Source organism: Passer montanus, unplaced genomic scaffold (assembly GCF_014805655.1).
Source record: "Passer montanus isolate IOZ18808 unplaced genomic scaffold, ASM1480565v1 scaffold2, whole genome shotgun sequence".
In the NCBI taxonomy this organism is placed as follows: Eukaryota; Metazoa; Chordata; class Aves; order Passeriformes; family Passeridae; genus Passer; species Passer montanus.
The window spans coordinates 10,409,810-10,430,580 of NW_024366591.1; the positions used below are offsets into that span (position 1 = coordinate 10,409,810).

Below are 20,771 nucleotides of genomic sequence, written 5' to 3' on the forward strand. Positions count from 1 at the left end.
CACATACAGACATTATCTTTAAGCTAAGGATGTTTTCTAGAGTAGTTCAGCTGTCTAGTGTCAGAAAGAATTGCACCAAAGGCCTTGTTCTTGAAAAAGTGGCAACTGTTCCTGTAATCAAGGTAGTCCTGTGGTGAAGGCAGAGTGAATCTCACACTGTGTAAAGCCTTATCTCTATGTCCTCTGTAAAACAGTAGCAAAGCCAGAGAAAATTACCTCAAAAAGGAAGAAGGGAATAAACTTATTTTTGTTAGATCTGTAAAATGCTTTATCACATTCATCACTGAAATATGAATGTATAGGAATAACTGCTCTACAATCTCTTCTCTTAATCAAAAATCCCCATTAAAATATATTAATAAATTAAACCATTCAGTTAAATGAAATTATTTTTAAGTGAAAATAATGGATAATTCGTCTGTAAGATGACCTAGGATATTGGAGGTAGTTCAAAGAAAATAATTAGTTTTTACATGCATTTCTGTAAAATTGGCTTATGCAGAAGTCAATTTTTTGTTTAAGCCAAAACAGAGCTTTAGAGTTAAGTCATTCTGCTAATTCTGTATGATGAAGTAGATGGGGGTCACTTTAAAGACAAAACCTAAATTATAGAATTATATTTACACAGGCCCATGTAGAAAGGAATCTATGTAACAACAGTTACTTGCGCATGCCCTGCTCTGTCAAAATCATGAATTGGAAAAATCAGTGCTAAAATTTGCCACATAAATTCCAATTTTATACTAATGTCAAAGGTTTGAAAATTATATCCTGAAATATTACCTAATATACTCAGGAAAAAGATTTAATGTAGTTTCAAAATAAATTCGTGAAAGGTGTACAGTGTGACTGAAGGGTCTTCTACGCCATTTCCCTTCAAAGATCTGTCTTACTTCACAGCATTACTTATTAGTACAGACATTGTTTCAAAATATAATTCCAAGTATAACTTTTTAAAAATCTTGTTGCTGTAACAGTAAAGGCAAAGATTTATGTAATGGCATCCCACTCAAATGTAGAATTTGATATTAATTGTTTTTAGCAAGAAGGGAAGGAAACAAAAAAATGTTTACATTTAGCTTGTCAGATGGAAAAATCATGGAATTGTGCTTAAAACCTACTAAGTTTTAGTATTGTTCAGTTGCTGATTATAATACAATAATTGTAGGATAATATAAAATTATATTCTTTTTAATGTCACATCTCTAATGCAGAAAGACTAATGGAAAAAAAGATCTATTTTATTAACATCTTTACAGATTCGAATTATTGCCTTATTTTCAGCTTCTGGCTGCTAAGTCCTGGGACATCAAATATTGTGATGATGCTGTGTCTATGGTCTGTGCCTTAGTTTGAGAACACACACACACAGAGTACACTGTGAAGCCAGGTGTTTGGCTGTGAACCTGCACATGCAGTGGAAGCATTTGCAATATAGCAGTTTCCCTTTGGAGTCCAATTAAATCATGATTATTGGTTTTGAACTTTCTGTCAAGTAGAGTTTAGGGTAGATCTTCTTCTATGAGAAGTTTTTCTCACAGAGAACTTTCAAATACTTCAAAAAGTGCTTTACAAATAATGAACTAACTAAATCAGTCTGGTTTTGTATTTTAACTAGAATTCTTACTTAAATAAAATGAAAAGTGAGTCGGTAAGATAGAAGAGTTTCCCACTTTTTCTCTTGTAATCTGGGAGGGGAGTACTTGATTCCTTGTTTTGGTTGGCTCAGTCTTTTTCTGAGTTGTGGTAACTATGCAGAATCCCTTACTTGTGGCTTCTCTTTACCCTGATCCATCCTTCCCAAGTTGCTGACTTGGAACTTTTCTTACTTGACAATGTTCAACTGGCTCCATAGAGTGTGAGATAGCTTCCCCTTCTGACTCTTCTTTTTAAAGTACTATAAAATTTCAAACAGAAAAAAGTGAAATCAACCTGATAGTATTTATTACAGATTGAATTATGAAGTACATGTTGCTGTGTTTAGAAAAATGAACTCGATTTTCTCCCTTTATTCAAGGATACCTGATAGGAGGGGATGTTCTGAGGCTATTGCATGGTCACATGGATGAATGTTTGACAGTGCCTTCGGGTGAACATGGAGAAGAACAAAGAAGGTAGGTTTCCAGCTTATAACAGAATCATGTAATGAATGTTACTGAATTAAGTGTCAGTCATAGTACAGATGTTTGAAAGATGTTGTGATGATATTTGTACTCATAAGAATGAGAATTGTTGAGATAAACTTTGGATATAAGCCTTTTGTATTTTCTTTTCTGTATTGTTCAAGTCTGATTTCACTTACCAGATGTAAAAGGAATAGTGATTTTTCTGATAATTTATTGTAATTTTTCCTAATTTAAAAGCACTGTGAATTAAATATGTTGACTTTCTCATCACTTTTTTTTTTTTTTTCTGTAATTACAAAAAATTCCTCAGGACAGGGTATGTAAGAATCCTGCCCAATCTTTCAAGGCAACTAATCTGGGATTAATCTCAGGTCTACCTGTCATGGCGGTCTAGAATTTAAATTATGGTTATTTTCTTGACTGAAGGAATCCTGGAATGGAAGTAGTGATAACAACCTGGTCTGTGTGTCTGTTAACTAAAAAATTGAAATAGTAAGAGGACTGACACAGTGAGTGTTATGTCTCAGTGGAGTGATTGCATCACTCCTCTTTATTTGCCCTAATAATATATGCCCTAAGCTTCTTTTCAGTAGGGCAGTGTGGCATAATTTATTTCTACCTTCAGGCTAAATGTTGCTAAATGTTACTAAATGGTATTTTAGAATAGTTTGTTTAATGCAGCATATTGGGTTGCTTCATTTCCATGACAAAGGAAATACTATTCATTAACTCACTCATCAAAATGAGTCTTCTTGGTTTGCAAATAGCAGTATGTTTTTTATTTTATTTATTATAATTTTTAAAGATAAGGACAATTCTCTGGAAGTTCTCATCTCAAAATTCTTCTCTGAATTTTTAAATGTTAATGAGAAAAACCTCAGAGTTTTCTTGTACAGCTGGTGACCAACACTTCATGGATATTTCTTATTTCAGACAAGGGAATAGTTTTTGAATGCAGAAGATAGTTTGTAATGCTGATTCTTAAAATGTGATCTGTTCAGGTTTCAATTTTAGTTACCATGTGAGAGTCATTACCCCTTGATCACTGCTATTATTATCCTCAGCCTGAAACCGAGGAAAACTTTAGGTGATAAATAAATAGGATGCTATAGTGTTTGTTCTTACAACAGTCTAAATCCTGCAAAATTCCTTTAAAAATGTATTTGCAGTGTAACTTGAGATTTATGGGGTGATGAAACACTTCAGTAATGAACTTTAGTGCTTAAGAACACACTAAAAATCTATCTCTTTTCAACAAGTCTAACATTATATGTAAAACACAATAATGGAGTGTGAAGTTGCAAATTAAGAAAAAATTGATTTGCTTTACTTGTGCATTCACATGATGCATCTTTCTGTCCTATAACATGAGAAGAATATGGTTAATTTCTTAATCTGCAGACCAATGCCTATAAACAAATTGGAAAATTGTATTTCTTTCTGCAGTGTCTGGAGTGTTCTGTATTTCTTTATCCCTTTCCCGTATCTGTCTAAAACCCCCAAAGAAGCAGAGCTGTTAGGCAACAAATAGGACATATGTCTTTGCCTTTATTTTTCCTCATAGCAATACTGAGAAACATTGCTTCTATGTGCTTCTTAAAAACAGATTTGATCTTCTGAAATGTGCTATTTTTCAGGAACTTTCTTTTATAAACAAGCAAAATAAAATTAAATTTGTTTTCCATAGTCTTATTTCTGCAATTTTTCTATTTTTCTGAAATATTTAAAAGTATTTTAAAAATAAAACTAGAATATAATCTATGATTACTTTTAATTATATTATGTAACTCTGTGACCCATGTTTTCTCCTCTTGAATTATTAGCAAGTTTAGTTATTGCTTAAAGCATCTCTACTTCTATCTCTGATTAAGACTGTTGCCTATTCAAAATAATTTGTGGCTCCTTTCAGTTTTCAATATGTGTGCATACATCATTTTGATGGTTGTGATTCAACATCTGGCAGAATTATGTGTAAATATATGTGTAATTTTGGCAGGTAGGAAATTTTAAGACAAATTATTTTGTCTTTCATTTCAGTTTCAGTTCTGTAACTTTTGCACATGAGGCATACGAAGGTATGATATATTTGAAGTACAATAATTCCATATTGTCCTGTCATTGCCTCTTTAAGTAGGCTGATTGAGGACAGATTACTGTGATTGTGATTGGTTTGATTTGTTCTAGCATACACCTGGAGAGCAGGTCTGCTCTGCAGAATGTCAGCATAAAGGAGCAGTGAGAAGTACCATCCCTGTTATGACTCACTACTTCCTCTATCTCATTTTTATTTTTCTGCAGAGGCTTCCTCTTTATGCATTTTTAAATAAATAAAAGATCAGACAGTGCTAAAATAACAGTTTTATTCTATAATGTCACCTGGTATCTATTTCAGGGAATAAATAAATAGTTTAGACATGAAGTATCCTCCTAGGCAGTGTCCAAAAATAACTGTAGTTTTACTCTATTCTTAGAACATGGATACAATTGCATAAGTTTTAGGTATAAAAATGTTTCAAAGAGTACCAAGAGTTCAAATTAAAGCATTGCACACATTTTCAAGATGTTTAGGCTCTTGTACATATGAGAGTTGATGCTCTCACTTAGCACAGTGGAGACCTATGATGCAGTGACAGTGCAGGTACTGTCTTCATATACTACAGTACCTAACAAACTTCCTCTGAGTCAAGGTCATCCAAATCTTCACTGGAAGAGGCCTAGTACAGTGGCAGAAGGAGTCATATAAAAAGCTTATAAAATAATTTTCTGCATCTCAGGTTTTTTTCTGAGTCTGTGCTGTGTTTCCTTGCTTAATTGTTGTGCTTGTGTGTCCCTCCATGTGGGCCTTGGATTGTGGTACTGTGATCCCTAAAAGGTAGGGTGGACTCGTATTATGGAAGAGGGACTTTGCTGTTGAGTCAGAAACTTGACTTTTCCTTAGGAAGCAGGTTCGTGTAGATGCTCCATGAAGTTGCTAGATTAAGTTTGCTTTGCAATAAAAAAGCATTTTAGTTGGAAGCAGTACAAATGGAGACATTTGTGGTAATATGATGGCTTACTTGATGTTACAGTAGAGGAATACAGTGGTATTATTTTTAAAATGCCACAGGCAGGGTCAAAGACACCCTGGGAGTCTTTCCTCACTGACACATCCAAAGAATGAAAAAAGGAACAGGCAAAAGATTAAGTACATGCATTTTTCATGAATTAAATATAATTTGCTGCATATTCCAGTTAGGTATGTTGCTGTTTTAAGGCAGCTGGTTTAAGCCTTATGCATAGAATCCTTAAACTGTGTTTTTATTCTTCAAAGTGTCTTAGTTACATCTTGCAAGCTAGACCAAAATTTGCGCAGTAGCTCTTTAAGTAAAATTTCGGAAGCATTTCCAGGTAGAGTAGAAAATAGATACAGTTGTAGACAGACAAGAGAAGGCCTAGTGTCATCAGTTTGTTGTTCTTATGATGGTTACTTTGATTTCTGTCTATCTTCAAAGCCAGGGGAATCTTCTGCAGCAGCACAGTAGCTGTGAATCCATATTTATCTTGACTCCTTTTCCTTTAGTCTCTGTCTGCATGGTTCATGATGTAGATCCCATCACAGCAGCTGATATAAACAGTTTGTCAGTAGGAATGAGGCAAACCCACCACAGGTTCCTTGATTTACATATGGTTTTTAAATTTAAATAAAGGATTGCATAGTCTTCTTTTTCCACCTTTTCCCTCCAGTTTCATAGAGGAGAAATTTGGTAATAATTTTTAATTCTACGTTATTTTTTGGTTGGACGGTTATATATGATTATCCAGCAAAATATTTAAATCTCTTCTTGTTTACAGGTACCTTGAAATGGTCTTTACTTTGCTTTCACATATTTTCCTGTTGAAATTGTGACTCTTTTTTTCTTTTTTAAACCTGTTATTTGGTAATTATAATATTGAGTGTTCATTTTGAATTTATAATATCTAAGGAATGAATACATTTATTTTAATTATGATGAGAGTTGGTATTTAAAGCATGTATATATTAAAGTGCTTCTGTGAAATTGCTTTCCATTGGTTCAATCTCTGAAAAAAAAAGTAAAAATATTCCTAATAAGTTTATCGCAATTTAATCAGTCACCAGTTCCCTCCCCCACTTCCTTTTGCAGTTCAGTGGAATTGTTTTACATGTTGACATGGTTGTATTATGTGTGTTATTTTTAGTTTCCTGTAGAAATGTAAGCTGGTTATTAATGCAGGCCTGACTGTAGAGTTTTTGATTGCTTTCTCATGTTGGGAGGATATGTTTTGTAGCTGGGTTGGGTTTTTATTTTATATTTTTTTGCTTGTTTGTTTCTTTTGGTGGTTGGTTGGTTGGTTTTCTGTGATTTTTTTTTTTTATAGATGTCCCCAAAAAAGCTAATGGCAGGTAGAAGTAGAACTATGTAATCAAAATTACATGGTGGGTTTTTATTTTTTTATTGGGTTGTGGGGCTTGCTCTTGTTTATACCACCATTTTTCATATTCTTTTAGAACTTAAATACTTCACAGAAGTAGGGCTCTGATAGTCATAGTTCCCAGTCTAGAAAGGAACTGTGAGTGTTTCCACTGCAATTTATTTGCATTTTGATTTGCAATATGTATTTTAAAGTGATGACTGCAGTGCAATTTGGACCCTTCAGAAATATTTTCTTGTGGAAAGCAATTACCTGTGACAGAAAGAAAAGTGCTCCTGACTTTTCAAAGTATCATTTGGGCTGGAGCAGACTCCAGTTTCTCAAACCCTCCATGGGTCTTCATGGGGGAATGGGTAAATGTAGCCCAATTTCAGAAGCAGTTTTACCATTCCTGCCTTTGAGACTTTCTTTGGGTGAAACATATTATGTTAAGGATTTTGTAAATGACATTGAACACTTAGTGTTAGTCTCAGGATGGACAGGCTTTTAAAGTGATGGTCAAAATCCGTATGACTTAGCTAATCCCTTTTTTTTTTCCATGCCATTCTCTGACACCTTTTCTTATGGCATTATGCACTAACGAGGTCTGTTGTACCTCAGAAAATTTGGGATCAAGCATGTGTGGAGGATGATTTATGACTGAAATGTAAGCTCAGAAAGTTTTCAATCAGCATAAGTCAATAACCTTTCCCCCGCACCTCAAACAACTGTTGAGCCTTGAATAATGATGGCTGTGCTTAAAAAAATTATTTTGAAAACATATATATAGAGATCTTTAGTGACTGATTTTTCAAACTAAAACCAGGCTTGCCTGTCATAGAGAGGAATGGAAAATTTTCTTTCACTTGGACTTTGACATATTATTTGGATTTATTCATTTATGTGTGATCCAGGTACACTATTGTTCTTTATATTGCCCTGGTTCATTCCAAGCAACTGAGATTTGTTCAATTATTTTCTTGGTGTGGAACTTAGGATTTGCAGTTTCTTCAACCAAAATTACTTCAGCAGTATCGAAACACTGCCATTTTATGTAATTTCTTTTAAACTCATTTAATTCCCATTTGTAGTCAGTTTCAGTGAAATGATTGCCCTCTCTCTCTCAAACAATACTTTAATAAGAATATAAATTCAATAATGGTTCTCCAGGGGGGTTGACACGTGGTAGTCTATTTTAAACCTCTGTAATTAATTCATTTTTGAAATTAAAGATAATAGATTCAGATATGAAGCTTTCTTTTTGATGTTTACTGCCTCTTTGCCCCTGCATGCCCTCTTGGAAAGCTGGAGGAGAGGGCTGAGAGCGAGCCGGGGAGAGCAGAGCCCGGTCCCACCAGGGCTGTGGCGCTGTCCGTGGTGCTGCACACACAACCCGGACACAGGGAGGCAAAGGTGATGTCCACTCCCAGCTCTGGTTTGGATTAAGGCGAATTAAATAGATGAACGACACAGTCAGAAAAAGGATGGTGTTTTAAATTTAACTTACAGTCATTGGTCAGCCCAAAAAACGGCTTAATTGCACCAGCTAACTAACTAGATGAAAGTATGGCTCTGAAGATTCAGGGTATCCAAAGCTTTGAGGAAAATTAACACTCATAGATTCTTGTATTCTCTTTTTTTTTTTTTGCCCCTGCATGCCCTCTTGGAAAGCTGGAGGAGAGGGCGGAGAGCAGAGCCTGGTCCCGCCAGGGCTGTGGCGCTGTCCGTGGTGCTGCACACACAACCCGGACACAGGGAGGCAAAGGCGATGTCCACTCCCAGCTCTGGTTTGGATTAAGGCGAATTAAATAGATGAACGACACAGTCAGAAAAAGGATGGTGTTTTAAATTTAACTTACAGTCATTGGTCAGCCCAAAAAACGGCTTAATTGCACCAGCTAATTAACTAGATGAAGGTATGGCTCTGAAGATTCAGGGTATCTAAAGCTTTGAGGAAAACTAACACTCATAGATTCTTGTATTCTCTCTTTTTTTTTTTTTTTTTTTCATCCTGTCAATGTTAATCTATAGTAAATCTAGATAGAGAATTTTTATGCGTTACTTCATGTCATTAAATGCAATATTTAATTTGATCTACCAGTACCTGATAAGACCTACTAGTATCAGCTTCTGGAAAATTTCAGATGTTTTGAACCATCCTTCCTTTTCAGCACTGGACTGTCATCAGAAATATATAAAAAGAAATGAGGTGCATCCCATCAAGTAATGATATATAGAGCAAGTGCTCAGGAAGTTGGTTTGAGCAATCTCAAAGCAGTTTACTACATTTATTTTTATAAAAAGAACTAAAAATAAACTTCCAGTTCCTTAGAATAAAAACTGTTGAGATGGTTTGGGTTAATAACTTGTTCATCTGCTTTGGGACGATGTTCAGCATGCATGCTATTATGGTAAAGGCAAAGTGACTCGCCCTTCATTGAAGAAATATTTTATTCAAAATATTCTTTTATTTGTCTTTTCATTATCATCTTTTCTATAGCAAAGACAGTATCTAGTTAAAAACACAAGAGTTTGCACCCTGTTCTAAAGCTTTGTGGTGTTTTTTTGGGGTTTTTTTTTGTAGCACATATCTTCTTTCCTGTTCTTTCAAAGTCTTGCCATTTCATCCTTTATTCTAGTTTTTAGGCTTCTCCTTTTGCTTCCTTGTAGGGATCCTTTATCCCTAGCCCTCCAGTCACCAGTTCTCTTTCAGTCCTCCTCCAGATTGTTGTAACTTGTTCTTTTGCTGAGGCTCAGCTTCTGCCCTCTTAGGCTTTTGTTTTTAAAGTTCTATTACTATCTTTTAGCCATTACTTCCTCTCTTGCTGCCATACCTGGTCCTTCATATGAAACTAACAGACAACCCTAGAATAATTTTTATTTCCTCTAGTAAACAAGTCATATGTTTTTATTTAGGATTTCTTCTATCTCTTTCCCATTTTCTCATCTTACATGACTGTTCTAAGACTGATAGCTCCCTTTTGAAGGAAGAGAGAATAGAAATAATAGATAGACAACCATGTAGAAGTAAACTACTTAATCTATGAGAAGCCATTCTTTTAAGTTTAAAATGGGAGTTTTTTAGATCTTTAGTGTTATACTGACCCAACAGCTATAGATAATCCAAAACTCGCTTCAAAAGGATAGTCAAACTGAGTAACTGGTGACAGCTTTGGGGTTTCCTTTGTGAGGAAGTGCTTAATCTCTGAAAAGTAAAAAGGTACCAACTTAAGAATGAAACATTATTATTGAATTTAGACCTTTGCTTCCACCCAATTTTTCACATAATAAATGACTTGAAAACTGCTGAATAAAATTTAATTTCATATTATGCAATGTGCAAGTGCAAGGATTCCAAATGCATTTTTGTGAGTGAAGTTCATAATGAAATAAGCCAGCATGTAATCAGAATGTTTCAGATTTGAATAAAACGAAGAAGCCCCACCCAAACTGCCCAAACAAACAACTCACGCTCTCCCACTCCCAATCCAAACCCACCAACCAGGGTGATATCTGATCTGTTATTCTTGAGATGTTGCCACGTAAATCCAGTCTTGGTCTGTTAGCTGCAGAAGAATTTGAACAAATACCTGAAACGCAAAGAGAATGTCTGAACAGAGAAATAAATGAGTTCAAGGTTGTTTAGCAATTACATTTTACTGTAATAATAAAGTTAAATTTCAATAAAAAATAAGATTGCCTTTGAATATAATTTCCTTCTGTGAGGGGGAAATAACAGACTTGCTAATACTTGCTAGCTGCTCCTAGGATCACAAACCATTGCAGCAAATGGCTGAGATAATACTTGGGGAAAATAGTAGATATAAGGTCAAGGGGTGAATATTGTACATATTTATATCCATCTGTAACTTCCTGCTATGTGGAACATGTGCCATAGTTTCTATTTATAGCTGGGTCATGAATGTTCAGTGTTTCTGATCCTGTAATTGTAGTGAGATGTATTTATTTTGTGTTTGGACTAATTTTTCTCTTGTATGATTCATCTTCATTTTTTCACACTGTCTGGGAGTGTTTATTTCCATAATAGTTTTTAAAACATTCCAAGATGAATTTTAGCACATATATAGTTTCATGTATGCTTAACAGTACTGGGAAACATAGTTTCTTTCTTTTGGTTTTTGAACTATTTCTTTCAATGCTGGGTTTTCCTCTGTGTTAAACGTTCAGTCCTTCTGTAATATATCCACAGGAGGACTTTGAAAGGTAAAGCTTAGTAAGCTTGTACTTGATTCCAAAACTCTAGTTGTCAAAAACGGCTTTTAGCAAAGATTGGGGAATGCCTACAATTTCATTATTAACATTCCCTTAGGTTATGCTGCTGGCTGTTTTTGGTGGTGCCTGATCTTGACTGAAGTTCACAACACTTACTCAAAACATCAGCTCTTCCAGGATCTTTAAAACTAGCCCATTGTTTGGTAGTCTCCCCTGACATGCTTAATCTGATAAGCATAGTGACATCACTCCTGTGCTTAAGTGACTTTAATGTGTTTTCCCAAAGGAAAGGCCTAGGCTTTTAAATTCTGTCCATGTCATAGGGCAGAAATACAGACATAGGCAGGACACAATCCAAAGAATGGCTCCCTAAATTTGGGAATGGCAAAGCTAATTTTCCTTGGTGTTTACTTTGAAGCAAAACAGGGTTGTCTGATCAGGGCTTTTGCTGACCATAGATCTTCAACATGATGTGCATCCAGTATAGATCACTTATCTATGTGTAGAATAATGGAGAAAAAAAAAATCTTTTTTAGGCTTAATTGATGTTTTTCTAGTGATACTTAGATTTCTGGTTATATCCAGGAACTTGAGAGGTCATTGCATTTAAAAGTTTGTAAATAGGAAGCTGTTAACATCTGAGATGTGTGAAGACTGTGTCAGTGTGGTTGTTGTTATATCTTAGGTGTTATGGTATTAAAATAAAGTGCTAAATAAGTATATCTTCAAAATTCAGTGTGAAAAGTTGCAGTTATTTTAATAGTATAAGCTCTGAGACAACACTACCTTTCCTGGGAGATACATGCAGTGCTCACAAATATTAATCATTATTTGAAACTTGTTTTTTGTTAGAATCTAGAAATGTTGTAATAATCAGGTTATTGGTACTGTTTTTTCCCCTGGATGCTTTATCCTTAAAACACTAAGAAAAATGTCTAAGCAAATGCTGTATGAACCTTGTTGGTATGAATGTTACAATTATGGATGCTAAGGACAATTAAAACAAAATTTAAATAACCAAGTATGAAAGTTTAATTGACAAGACTGGGTTTTGAAGCTAATAACCTTTGAATCTGACAAATGCCACAATTGTTTTGACAATCTTAAAATGAGAGCTGTGGTTAAATGAGCAAACACATATGGTCATGATTTCTGCTGAACACTTAGTCTGTGCCATTGCTTGGTTTTCAGAACTGTCCATTATGAAGGTGGTGCTGTGTCCATTCATGCTCGTTCCCTTTGGCGACTAGAGACTCTAAGAGTTGCGTAAGTAACATCTATCTCAGAAAAATAAGGACATTTGCTAGGACACTTTTTGTATAGTAAGAGCAATCCTATAAAATCAAAATGATAATTATAAATCCAGACAAGTAAAACAAAAATAATCCTTAAAAAATGCCTTATAGTACTTTAATTGAGCACTAAACAAGTTCCTAGAGAGACAGAGAGTATGTGTTTTAATTATTTTTTAAAGTTGTTATAGCTGTCAGTGAATTCACAGTTTACATTTTTAGCACATAAATGACAAAACCGGGACTGGTTTCCTTAAAATAAAAGTCACTTGTGACACTCCTCCCCCAGCTTGTTTAAGTCATTTGAAAGACTTTAAAATAAAAAATTTAAAAGAAAAAAATTCAATCATGCATTATTGGAAGTGTTGGAGTAACAGTAAGGAATTGTGCCCTGTTTGTTAAAGTAATTGAAGTGTAAAACTGCATTTAAATCATATTACGATATGTGCCTATGATAAAGTTTCTAGTGAGGAATAAATGATTGCTCTTTAGAGATTAAATCAGAGAAGCTTATGAAAAGGTTACATTCCAATGATGCTGTTTTCTCTGTGTGCATTTTATTAATAGGATGACATTAAATGTCAGTGATTGGGCAGTGAGATTTTTCCTTTAGACTAAAATGGACCTTGAGACAGTGATGACAATGAAGCTGTGAAGGATCTCTGGCTTTTTTCTTTCCCCATGACATTTACTTCCCTAACAAGCAGTACAAGAGTAATGTGGGGATTCAAGTAAAGACAGGTTTCTATTATGACCATCATATATATCACTTTGACAGGAATTGTATACAAAATTTTGAAGAGCAAACATTTCAACATACATGACTGAAAGAAATTGTAAGAACTGTCAAAACAATTATTACAGAGGGAGTAGTTATCTTTCTTCTTAAAAAACAGGGTTTTCTTACCAGGTAAAAAAGAACCAAATAAAATCCCAAGAATAACACTCTCTCCTACACTTCCCTCACCAACCTATTTTCCAGTATGATATTCTAATTGCTATATATGTTCAGTGCTGAATTGCAGTCCATTAATATTCAGGCAAATGCTTCAGTTTGTAGCTTTGTGTATGCATCCTGAAGTTCTCTATCAGTTCTAGTCCTTCCCAGAATGACTGCAGATATAAGGCTTTGTGAATTTTACGTTTCTAAAGGAACAAATTTTTTTTTCTCAACTCTGTCCATTAGTAGAGAACTCTGATAAAAATTGCCTGGGTAGTCTACATGGACATATGCCCTTGGGATGCTCTGCCATGGGACGACAAATACTATTGCTCAGCATTGCTTTCTTTCCTAAAAGGCAGCAGAGTTCATGCTCACACACTGCAAAAAATATTTTTAGTAGTTAGAATTGGCTTCACAAGATACTTCCTGCTTAAAAGGCTTTTTTTTTTTTTTGTAAGTGCACATGAATTGGTATTTTTCCTATCCTGCAGGCATGAACTAGAAGCATGGCTCAATTATGCTACCTTTTTTTTTTTTCTTGTGGTCTGTAGCTATTGGGACCAAAAGAAAATTGAATCAGACAAGAGAAGAGGCAGCTCCCCAGCATGACCTGTAATATAAAAGGTGCAGAACCGATGTAATTTACCAGACTTGGCAACACAATAGCTGAGATTGATGACCTGACATTTCACTGACTAGAGAAACAGAAGTTATGCTAGAACACTGGACTCAGATGTCCTTTTGTGGAGTATATGGACTTTGCTGTGCTGAAGACAGAAAAAGATAAATATGTTTCTAAGATATAAAGCTTCCCTATTTCCTTCTACCCCAAAGCTCTCTCAATTTAAAAAGAAGAGACCCTAGATTTAAAAAAAATAGTTGAGGGTGAAAACCTTTATATTTTTCTGTTCCCTTTAAAACCAATAGCTAAAAAGGTTTAGAAGTTTAATCACTGAAGTGTAAAAAACCCTGTTACAAAAAAGAAGCATTTTAAAAAATGCACTTTGAAAATGTTTGCCAAATTGATTTTGCATACTTTGCACCCAGTATGGCCAACTCTACCAAAGACACATTTAAACTAGTGGATGTTTGTGTTAAATAGGTAAGTCCTTTAACCTGCTGCATGTGTATCAGGGAAAATGAAAATGACTTTAACTTAAACCTGTGTAAGTGCTAACTTAATGGAATTTCAGAGTTTCATGTGCATATATAAAAAAACATACACATAATACATATACAGAATAAATACATTATTTCCTCTCCAAAATGCAGCATTCACATACATCTGAAGTGCAAACTTTTGCAGATATAGAACTGAAGAAAATTCTGTGAAGACTAGAAAAAGTTGTGACAATTTTCCAATCTGAAAAGCCTTTGTGAAGGCTTTCATACTCCTTAGTAACCCCTACACAAGTTCAGGAATTAAATAGGAAGAGCAGTAGGGCTGAATTTTCATTTTATGGCAAGAAGTTGGAAAACTGTGACCTGTACTTTTAGGTGAACAATTTTTGGAGAGCTTAGATAAGCTTTGCCTTTCTTCCTTCTATAGAATATGAAAAATCTGGGCTATTTTTTGCTTAATAAATTTTTATATTTATTTTAGGAAGTTTTCTAGGTTTTTTTTTAGGCATTTAATTTTTGCACAACATTTAAAATGTGCTTAAAATCTGCTGACTGCTAAAAGATCTCTGGGAGAGAGAATGGCAGCTGCTGGTAGATGAACTGTTGGAGAGGGAACTGGCAGATCTAAACTCTTTGTGTACGGCATAAGCCTCCTTTTCTGTAGGCGGTCTGTACCTTCTCTCAAGAGGAATTCAGTCTGAACAAAGACAGCTTGTGCAAAAGAAGACCTTAAGATTATTTATTAGAATGGTTTTATTTGGGATAACCATAAAGTAGCCACTTTCTTGCTGATAATCCAACATGGGAATTTTATGTTTTGTAGCAACTAGTTGGCAATATATTTTACTTTAAAATATTATTGCCAGTAGTTAAAAAAAATAATAAGTTCTTTTTAATGGACTCTCTTAGGTGGAGCGGAAGCCACATTAGATGGGGACAGCCATTCAGGCTAAGACATATAACAACAGGAAAATATTTAAGTCTCCTGGATGACAAGAGTCTTCTTCTTACAGAAAAAGAGAAGGCAGATGTAAAATCTACAGCATTCTGTTTTCGGTCTTCCAAGGTATGGAATCAGTGCAGCATTAATATTACTAGTAATAATTCTAGTCTCTTTAGAAAGCAAGATTAAGATACTTTGTTTGTTGTGATTGATTTAATTATTAAAATTTTAAAAACTGATTTAAAAAAAATCCAAAATGCAGTATAGTCAATAACTAGAAAGCTTCTTCTACCATACATTCTTTATGTATTGTTACCTGGCTGTCTGTTTGTGGGTTTCTTTGTTTCTTGTTAGTATGTTGCTTTTTTGTTGTTTCATTGGTTGGGTTGGGGTTTTTCTGTACTGCTTTTCCACATTTGAGTAGTATACTCATTTCTCATTTGTTGTTCTGATTAACTTCTCTGCTGCTTCCCTTGCTTATATCTGCTGTCTGACATAGGAAAATTTTATCATTTTGTGAGTTACTGAAATTAAATGCAAATTCAGGTTTTCTCTCAGCTGATACTTGACTGTAGTCTAATATGACATTACCAGAGTTTGACTTTTCATTTTGAGAGCTTCAATAAGCATTTTGAGTATAAACCAGTACTTTTGTTGTGGGTAAATAATACTCTGATAAATTCTTAAATACCCTTTATTTCTCATACTTTTCATCTGTAGCATTTTGTCTGAAAATTTTCCAACAATAATTTTGTTATTGTAAAAACTGTCTTCCAAAATACAAAGTAACAGTAAACAGAATTATTCAATAACTTCTCTGTACCGTCTAATTTATATATATGTTTTAATTATTTGCCTGCTTGGGAAGATAAGAAAAGATACCCAAAAGCAGGTAAATTGCCTTTTGCAATTTGATAACAATGAACCTGTAGTTCAGGTGATGGTTTTGAGACTCAGACAATCTGTCTTTTTTGAAACCAATTAGAAAATCATAGAAATGCTTAAATATTTTAGGACAATGCAGTGCAAGCATATTGGGAATTTTCTGTTGCAGCTACTATAGATTTCAACACTTGAAAACAAGAGGGGTAGAATAATTCACTCACTGATTTTTACGATGGGTTGTCAGCAGGGATTGCTTCAAAAAGAGTGGAACAATGTACTGTGCTCTACTGTTACATGGTTTATTTAGTCCAAAAAATACTCAAAGGCAAGAATTTTTAGCAATAAAGAATGTCACCTGTTGATATGGATAAGGTGGTTCATCTCTATTTTCTATGTAGCACATGCACATGTGCTTTGGAGAGCTAGGTGATGCTGTATTTAAATTTCTTCTTTTTATTCTTTTTTCCCAGCCTTAATTTGGAAGTCTCATTTGAAATTATTTTGAGATTTTATATTTTGAAATGGTTTTGTTCTGCCATTCTCAAAATGAAAAGTTAACATTTATTTTGTTTTTAGTGGCCAAACCTATCCTATGCTGAGCTGAGCAGAGACAAAAGCTTTGGGGAAGGTAGAAACTTGTTATGGTAATAAATTTTTGAAGTAATGAGAGAATTTTAAGAGGGGCATATAAGCTAATCAGCAAAAGACAAATATAATCTTATTGCTGTTTAAATACGTATTTTCAAAGAAATTGGAAATCTGGAAGATCATATTTGATGTAAATGTAGTGGATATAAAAATTAATTTTAACAAATGATTTAGCTGGAGGGAAATATAGATCTACCACAGAGGAGGTAGAGTAAATGTTTTGCTGAAGATGAATTGAGTCTGGATGCATTTCTGTGTCATGTGCCCTAGAATGACCTTGCTTAAGCAGAGAAGTTGGACCAGATGACTCAGTGTGGTGCTTTCCAACCTGACCCATTCTGTGATTCAGTCTCCTGCTCTGGACTTGTTATAGGAGTGTCATGTTTCACTTTATTAGGCTAGTAGCATTAAAAATTTTTAGGTGCCTTCCCTCTCTGGGCAGGAGCATTAAAAAAAATATTTCAAATTATAGGAGTGCAAGAAAGGCTTCTGTAAAGAAGGTATGCGGATTTGGGGTCTCTTTTCCTCTGAGTATGTTTGAACAAACCATTCAAACTTTCATTTATATTGTTGTATTCACTCAGCACCCTAAATTACTGATGGATAAGAGGGAGCCCTTAATCTTATTTATTGAGTACAGAGCATAAAAACCTGTGGGTGTTTCAAGTGGCTGGGTCTTTCTTATTGAAATTTCATCCCTTTTCTTGCCACAGTCATAATTCTTCCTTGCAGTAGCTGGAAAGAAGTGGGAAGAATTGTGAATCTCCCATGTGTTGCACAATAGTAAGTTAGCTTAAAATAGGCAAAAACAAACAAGGGAGAGGAAGGTGTTAAGGGATCAGTTCCTTCAAGCATGTGAGTAGACAACTTCAATTTCTGTATGAAAACTAGCTTTCATCTTTGCAGAGATACTGCTGAAAATGTGTCACCTACAAACCTGAAGATTCACATGCAAGTATAGTGGCTCAACATTTATTTTTTATACCCTATTATTTGCAAGGGCTCATAATCTTAAACATATTACCTTGCCAGTACTTCATTTTAAAAACAGCCCAGAAGAGAACTAGAAAGCTAAAAGGTTTTATTTGTTTGGTTTTATTTATTTTTTGTGAAATCCTGAAAATATCACAGTGTTGCCAAACAGCACCCAGAAGATAAGGGAGCTTAATTAACAGTCACTTAATTTTGCTTTGTTCTCTGGTTATCATATACTATCCTAATAATTATCATCAAATGCAAAATATATTAGCCTTTCAAGAATCTGAAGTTCAGAAAATTATTTTTTCTTTTTTTTTTAAATATTTTTTTCCATCATTCAGCACAGGATGTCCGCAGACATCTACAGTTTATTTTTTTAATAGACTTATGGTTGTAGAGATCAAGTTTTGTGGATTTTTTTTTCTCTTCCATTTACTCAATATTGATTCTTTTTGATAAAGAACATTGTTTTAATATCACTACTCCACTGAAATAAGGTAATTTTACCAATTTAGTAATGTTTGTACATTCTGTACCAGGTCTGCTTTTCATGTCCATAGTCTTTTCCAGTGGACAGGAACACATCAATTTTAATAAAATTTTATGGTTTGTATTTTTATGTCTTCAGCTTTTTCTTTCTTCTTTTTTCTTCTAAAATTTAATGGAAACTATATTAATTTGAAAAGCAGCCATAAATAAGCTTCTTGCAGTTGGTGAGGTCTTAAAATATCAGTCCTGAAAATGTACCACAGAGAGTATGGGTTAGGTCAGATGACAAGAGGTGAAGTTGAAAAGACAATCCTTAATCAAGGCAATCCATTTTGGAATGTTATAAGGAATTGAACAGAAACATTAGGCAGAAATAATGGTTAAGGTGAGGCTTCATAGAATAATTTTTCAACATTAGAATGAAATAATTTTTTAAAAATTTTGTTCATTTAGCCCCAGATAGAAGTGGGAAGATTGGCTTGTGCTCTTGTATGTGTGGAATAAACACGGTTTATAAAGAGAACAGCCTTCTGGAGAAAATCTGGCCTACTGTTCAGTAAGCCTGTTCATTTCCAATGCATTCTTGTTTTGCATTTCTGAGATAGTTTACAGACTGTTGCAAAATCCATTTGTTGCTTTTTGGTCCAGTGTAATAAATGAAGATTTTTGATCCTTGTTTAGACAAGGCTAGCATCTGAGAATGGGTCTAGATTACAAATAAAACTGAAGGTATTCTTTGTAAAATTGGTGTAGGAAGATTTAGCAGATGGTTTGGTAATGACAGGTTACATATGTGGTAAGAGTGTGGCTGGAAACTTGCACCATGCAATGTCTGTGCCCATGCACCATTACTAATTAGTAACGTGCTGATTTCTGATATTTTTCAGATCCTCATTTTCACTGATGAGCTACTGTACTGTAGCTAATGAGATTGATTCACTGTATGTACTTTTTCAGCTACCTGCTATTTATTGATGTGAACTGAGCACTCCATTCAAATCTTCCCCTTTATAAACAATTTGTGGTTCCTGTTCACTCCCACAAAAAGCTCAATATCTTGAAGCTCTCAAATGAATGGTGTAATGCCTGCTGCCCCCACACCATCCTCTAGTCTCTTGTTTCTCTCCTATGTGTAATTCAACTTTGACACTATATAATAGCTTTCCTGGCTATTATATTTATTTTGCAGAGCTCAGTTTAATGGGATTGATTTCAATCTGGGCTTTAAACACACATGCAGAGATGTTAGTATACTTACATCAGTGAGAACAGAAATATTCTTTGACAAATTGTTGACACTGCAATTTTTATGCCAAGTAAATTTAATTCTAATTGGAATGAAGATTTCAGTATCAAACCCCTTCACTTTCTGTTACAGACAGTAGATTTTTAACAAAGAATGCAAAAATATGTTAAATGAATAATCCCTCATGTTATTTACAGTGCTTTATGAGAAAATTTGTTAATTCTTGTATTCACGTCTTAAGAAATTAATTGTGAGACCTGAAAAAAGAAAATCTTAAAATGTGGAAGCACAGTCTGTGTTCACAGTATCTTCTAGTTATAAAGAGAATTCAAAAAACCTGGAGCTTGAAATCAGGATCTAATTTATTTTTTTTCTGGATCATCATTTGTTTGCAATGTCATAAGTAGCTTTTCAATTTCCAACTGTTACTACATTCAGGTTATTTGTGCTAGCTTTTGAAAGCATTGAATACAACATTTAGAGAAATTATATTAGAAAATAATAGGTTAATAGGAAATAGAGGCATGCAATAACTTTAATTGACATCAGATTAATAATAAATCAGTTACTACAATGTATCAATGGACAAGATTTTAATAAGAATTTCAGCACTTAAGAAGTGTTGAAGGTATTTTACGAGGTAGTGAAATTAACATCTGTGTCCAGAAATAATCAGAAAACAAATTGAATTGATGAATATATTATATCTGAAAATTTAATATTATGAAAAGGAATCATAAAAATTTCACCTCCATGCTTTTTACTTTTTTTTTCAAATGGTTCAAAATGCATTCATGACGATAGGCTGAAAAATCTTGTTACAGGCCATTTCCCTTTACTTAAAAAATGCTTTAAAGAAACCTTTAATAAGTTAGAGGTTGTTGTCTGTTTGTGTACATGTGCCAGTCTTTCTCAAGTTTTATGTGAAACTGTCTTCCCGTGTTGTCAGGGCACGAATGTATGAAGTAATCATTCTTCTGATCTTTCCTGATGGCAGACAGGTAGAACAAGAAGTCGTTTTTGTCACACTATTTGTGACATGACTCCTGCGTAGCTGCAGGAAGATGCTTGATATCTCCTGCTGATCAGGAGAAGCCCCTAATGTTGAAGCTGTACCTGGTTGAGGGGGTCATTTTGCATACAGAATGTACAGCCAGATAGGTGTATCGGTCAGTTGAACCTTATGTTTTTGGAGAGATTAAATGGATGATCTGCCAGGGAGTGGGATGCTTGGGCTGTTTGTACATACAAGTCTGTTCTGAAGTAGTTTTTGTTTAAAAGAACTAAGTATTGGGGAAACACCTCAAATTAGTCACAATCTCTAGTATTCTTTGGGATACAACATTTCCTCTCCTGAAACAACTTCTGTCTCTACAGGACACCAGCTGGAATGACATGCTGTCATGCCATTAATAGTTTGCGGGTCAATCATGCAGAAATGGATTGTTTTCTTCAA

At 34.4% G+C, this 20,771-nt stretch overlaps 1 protein-coding gene across 10 annotated transcripts in view; it reads left to right on the plus strand.

Moving 5' to 3' along the window:
* Window positions 1-20,771, plus strand: part of RYR2 (ryanodine receptor 2) — a 386,098-nt gene that overhangs the window by 173,560 nt on the left and 191,767 nt on the right. For all 10 annotated transcript variants that reach the window (XM_039706867.1, XM_039706870.1, XM_039706871.1 and 7 more), the window contains 3 exons: window positions 2,018-2,114; window positions 11,961-12,035; window positions 15,036-15,192. In XM_039706867.1, coding sequence (XP_039562801.1) covers window positions 2,018-2,114; window positions 11,961-12,035; window positions 15,036-15,192 — 329 coding nt within the window. The remainder of the gene's footprint in view (window positions 1-2,017; window positions 2,115-11,960; window positions 12,036-15,035; window positions 15,193-20,771) is intronic.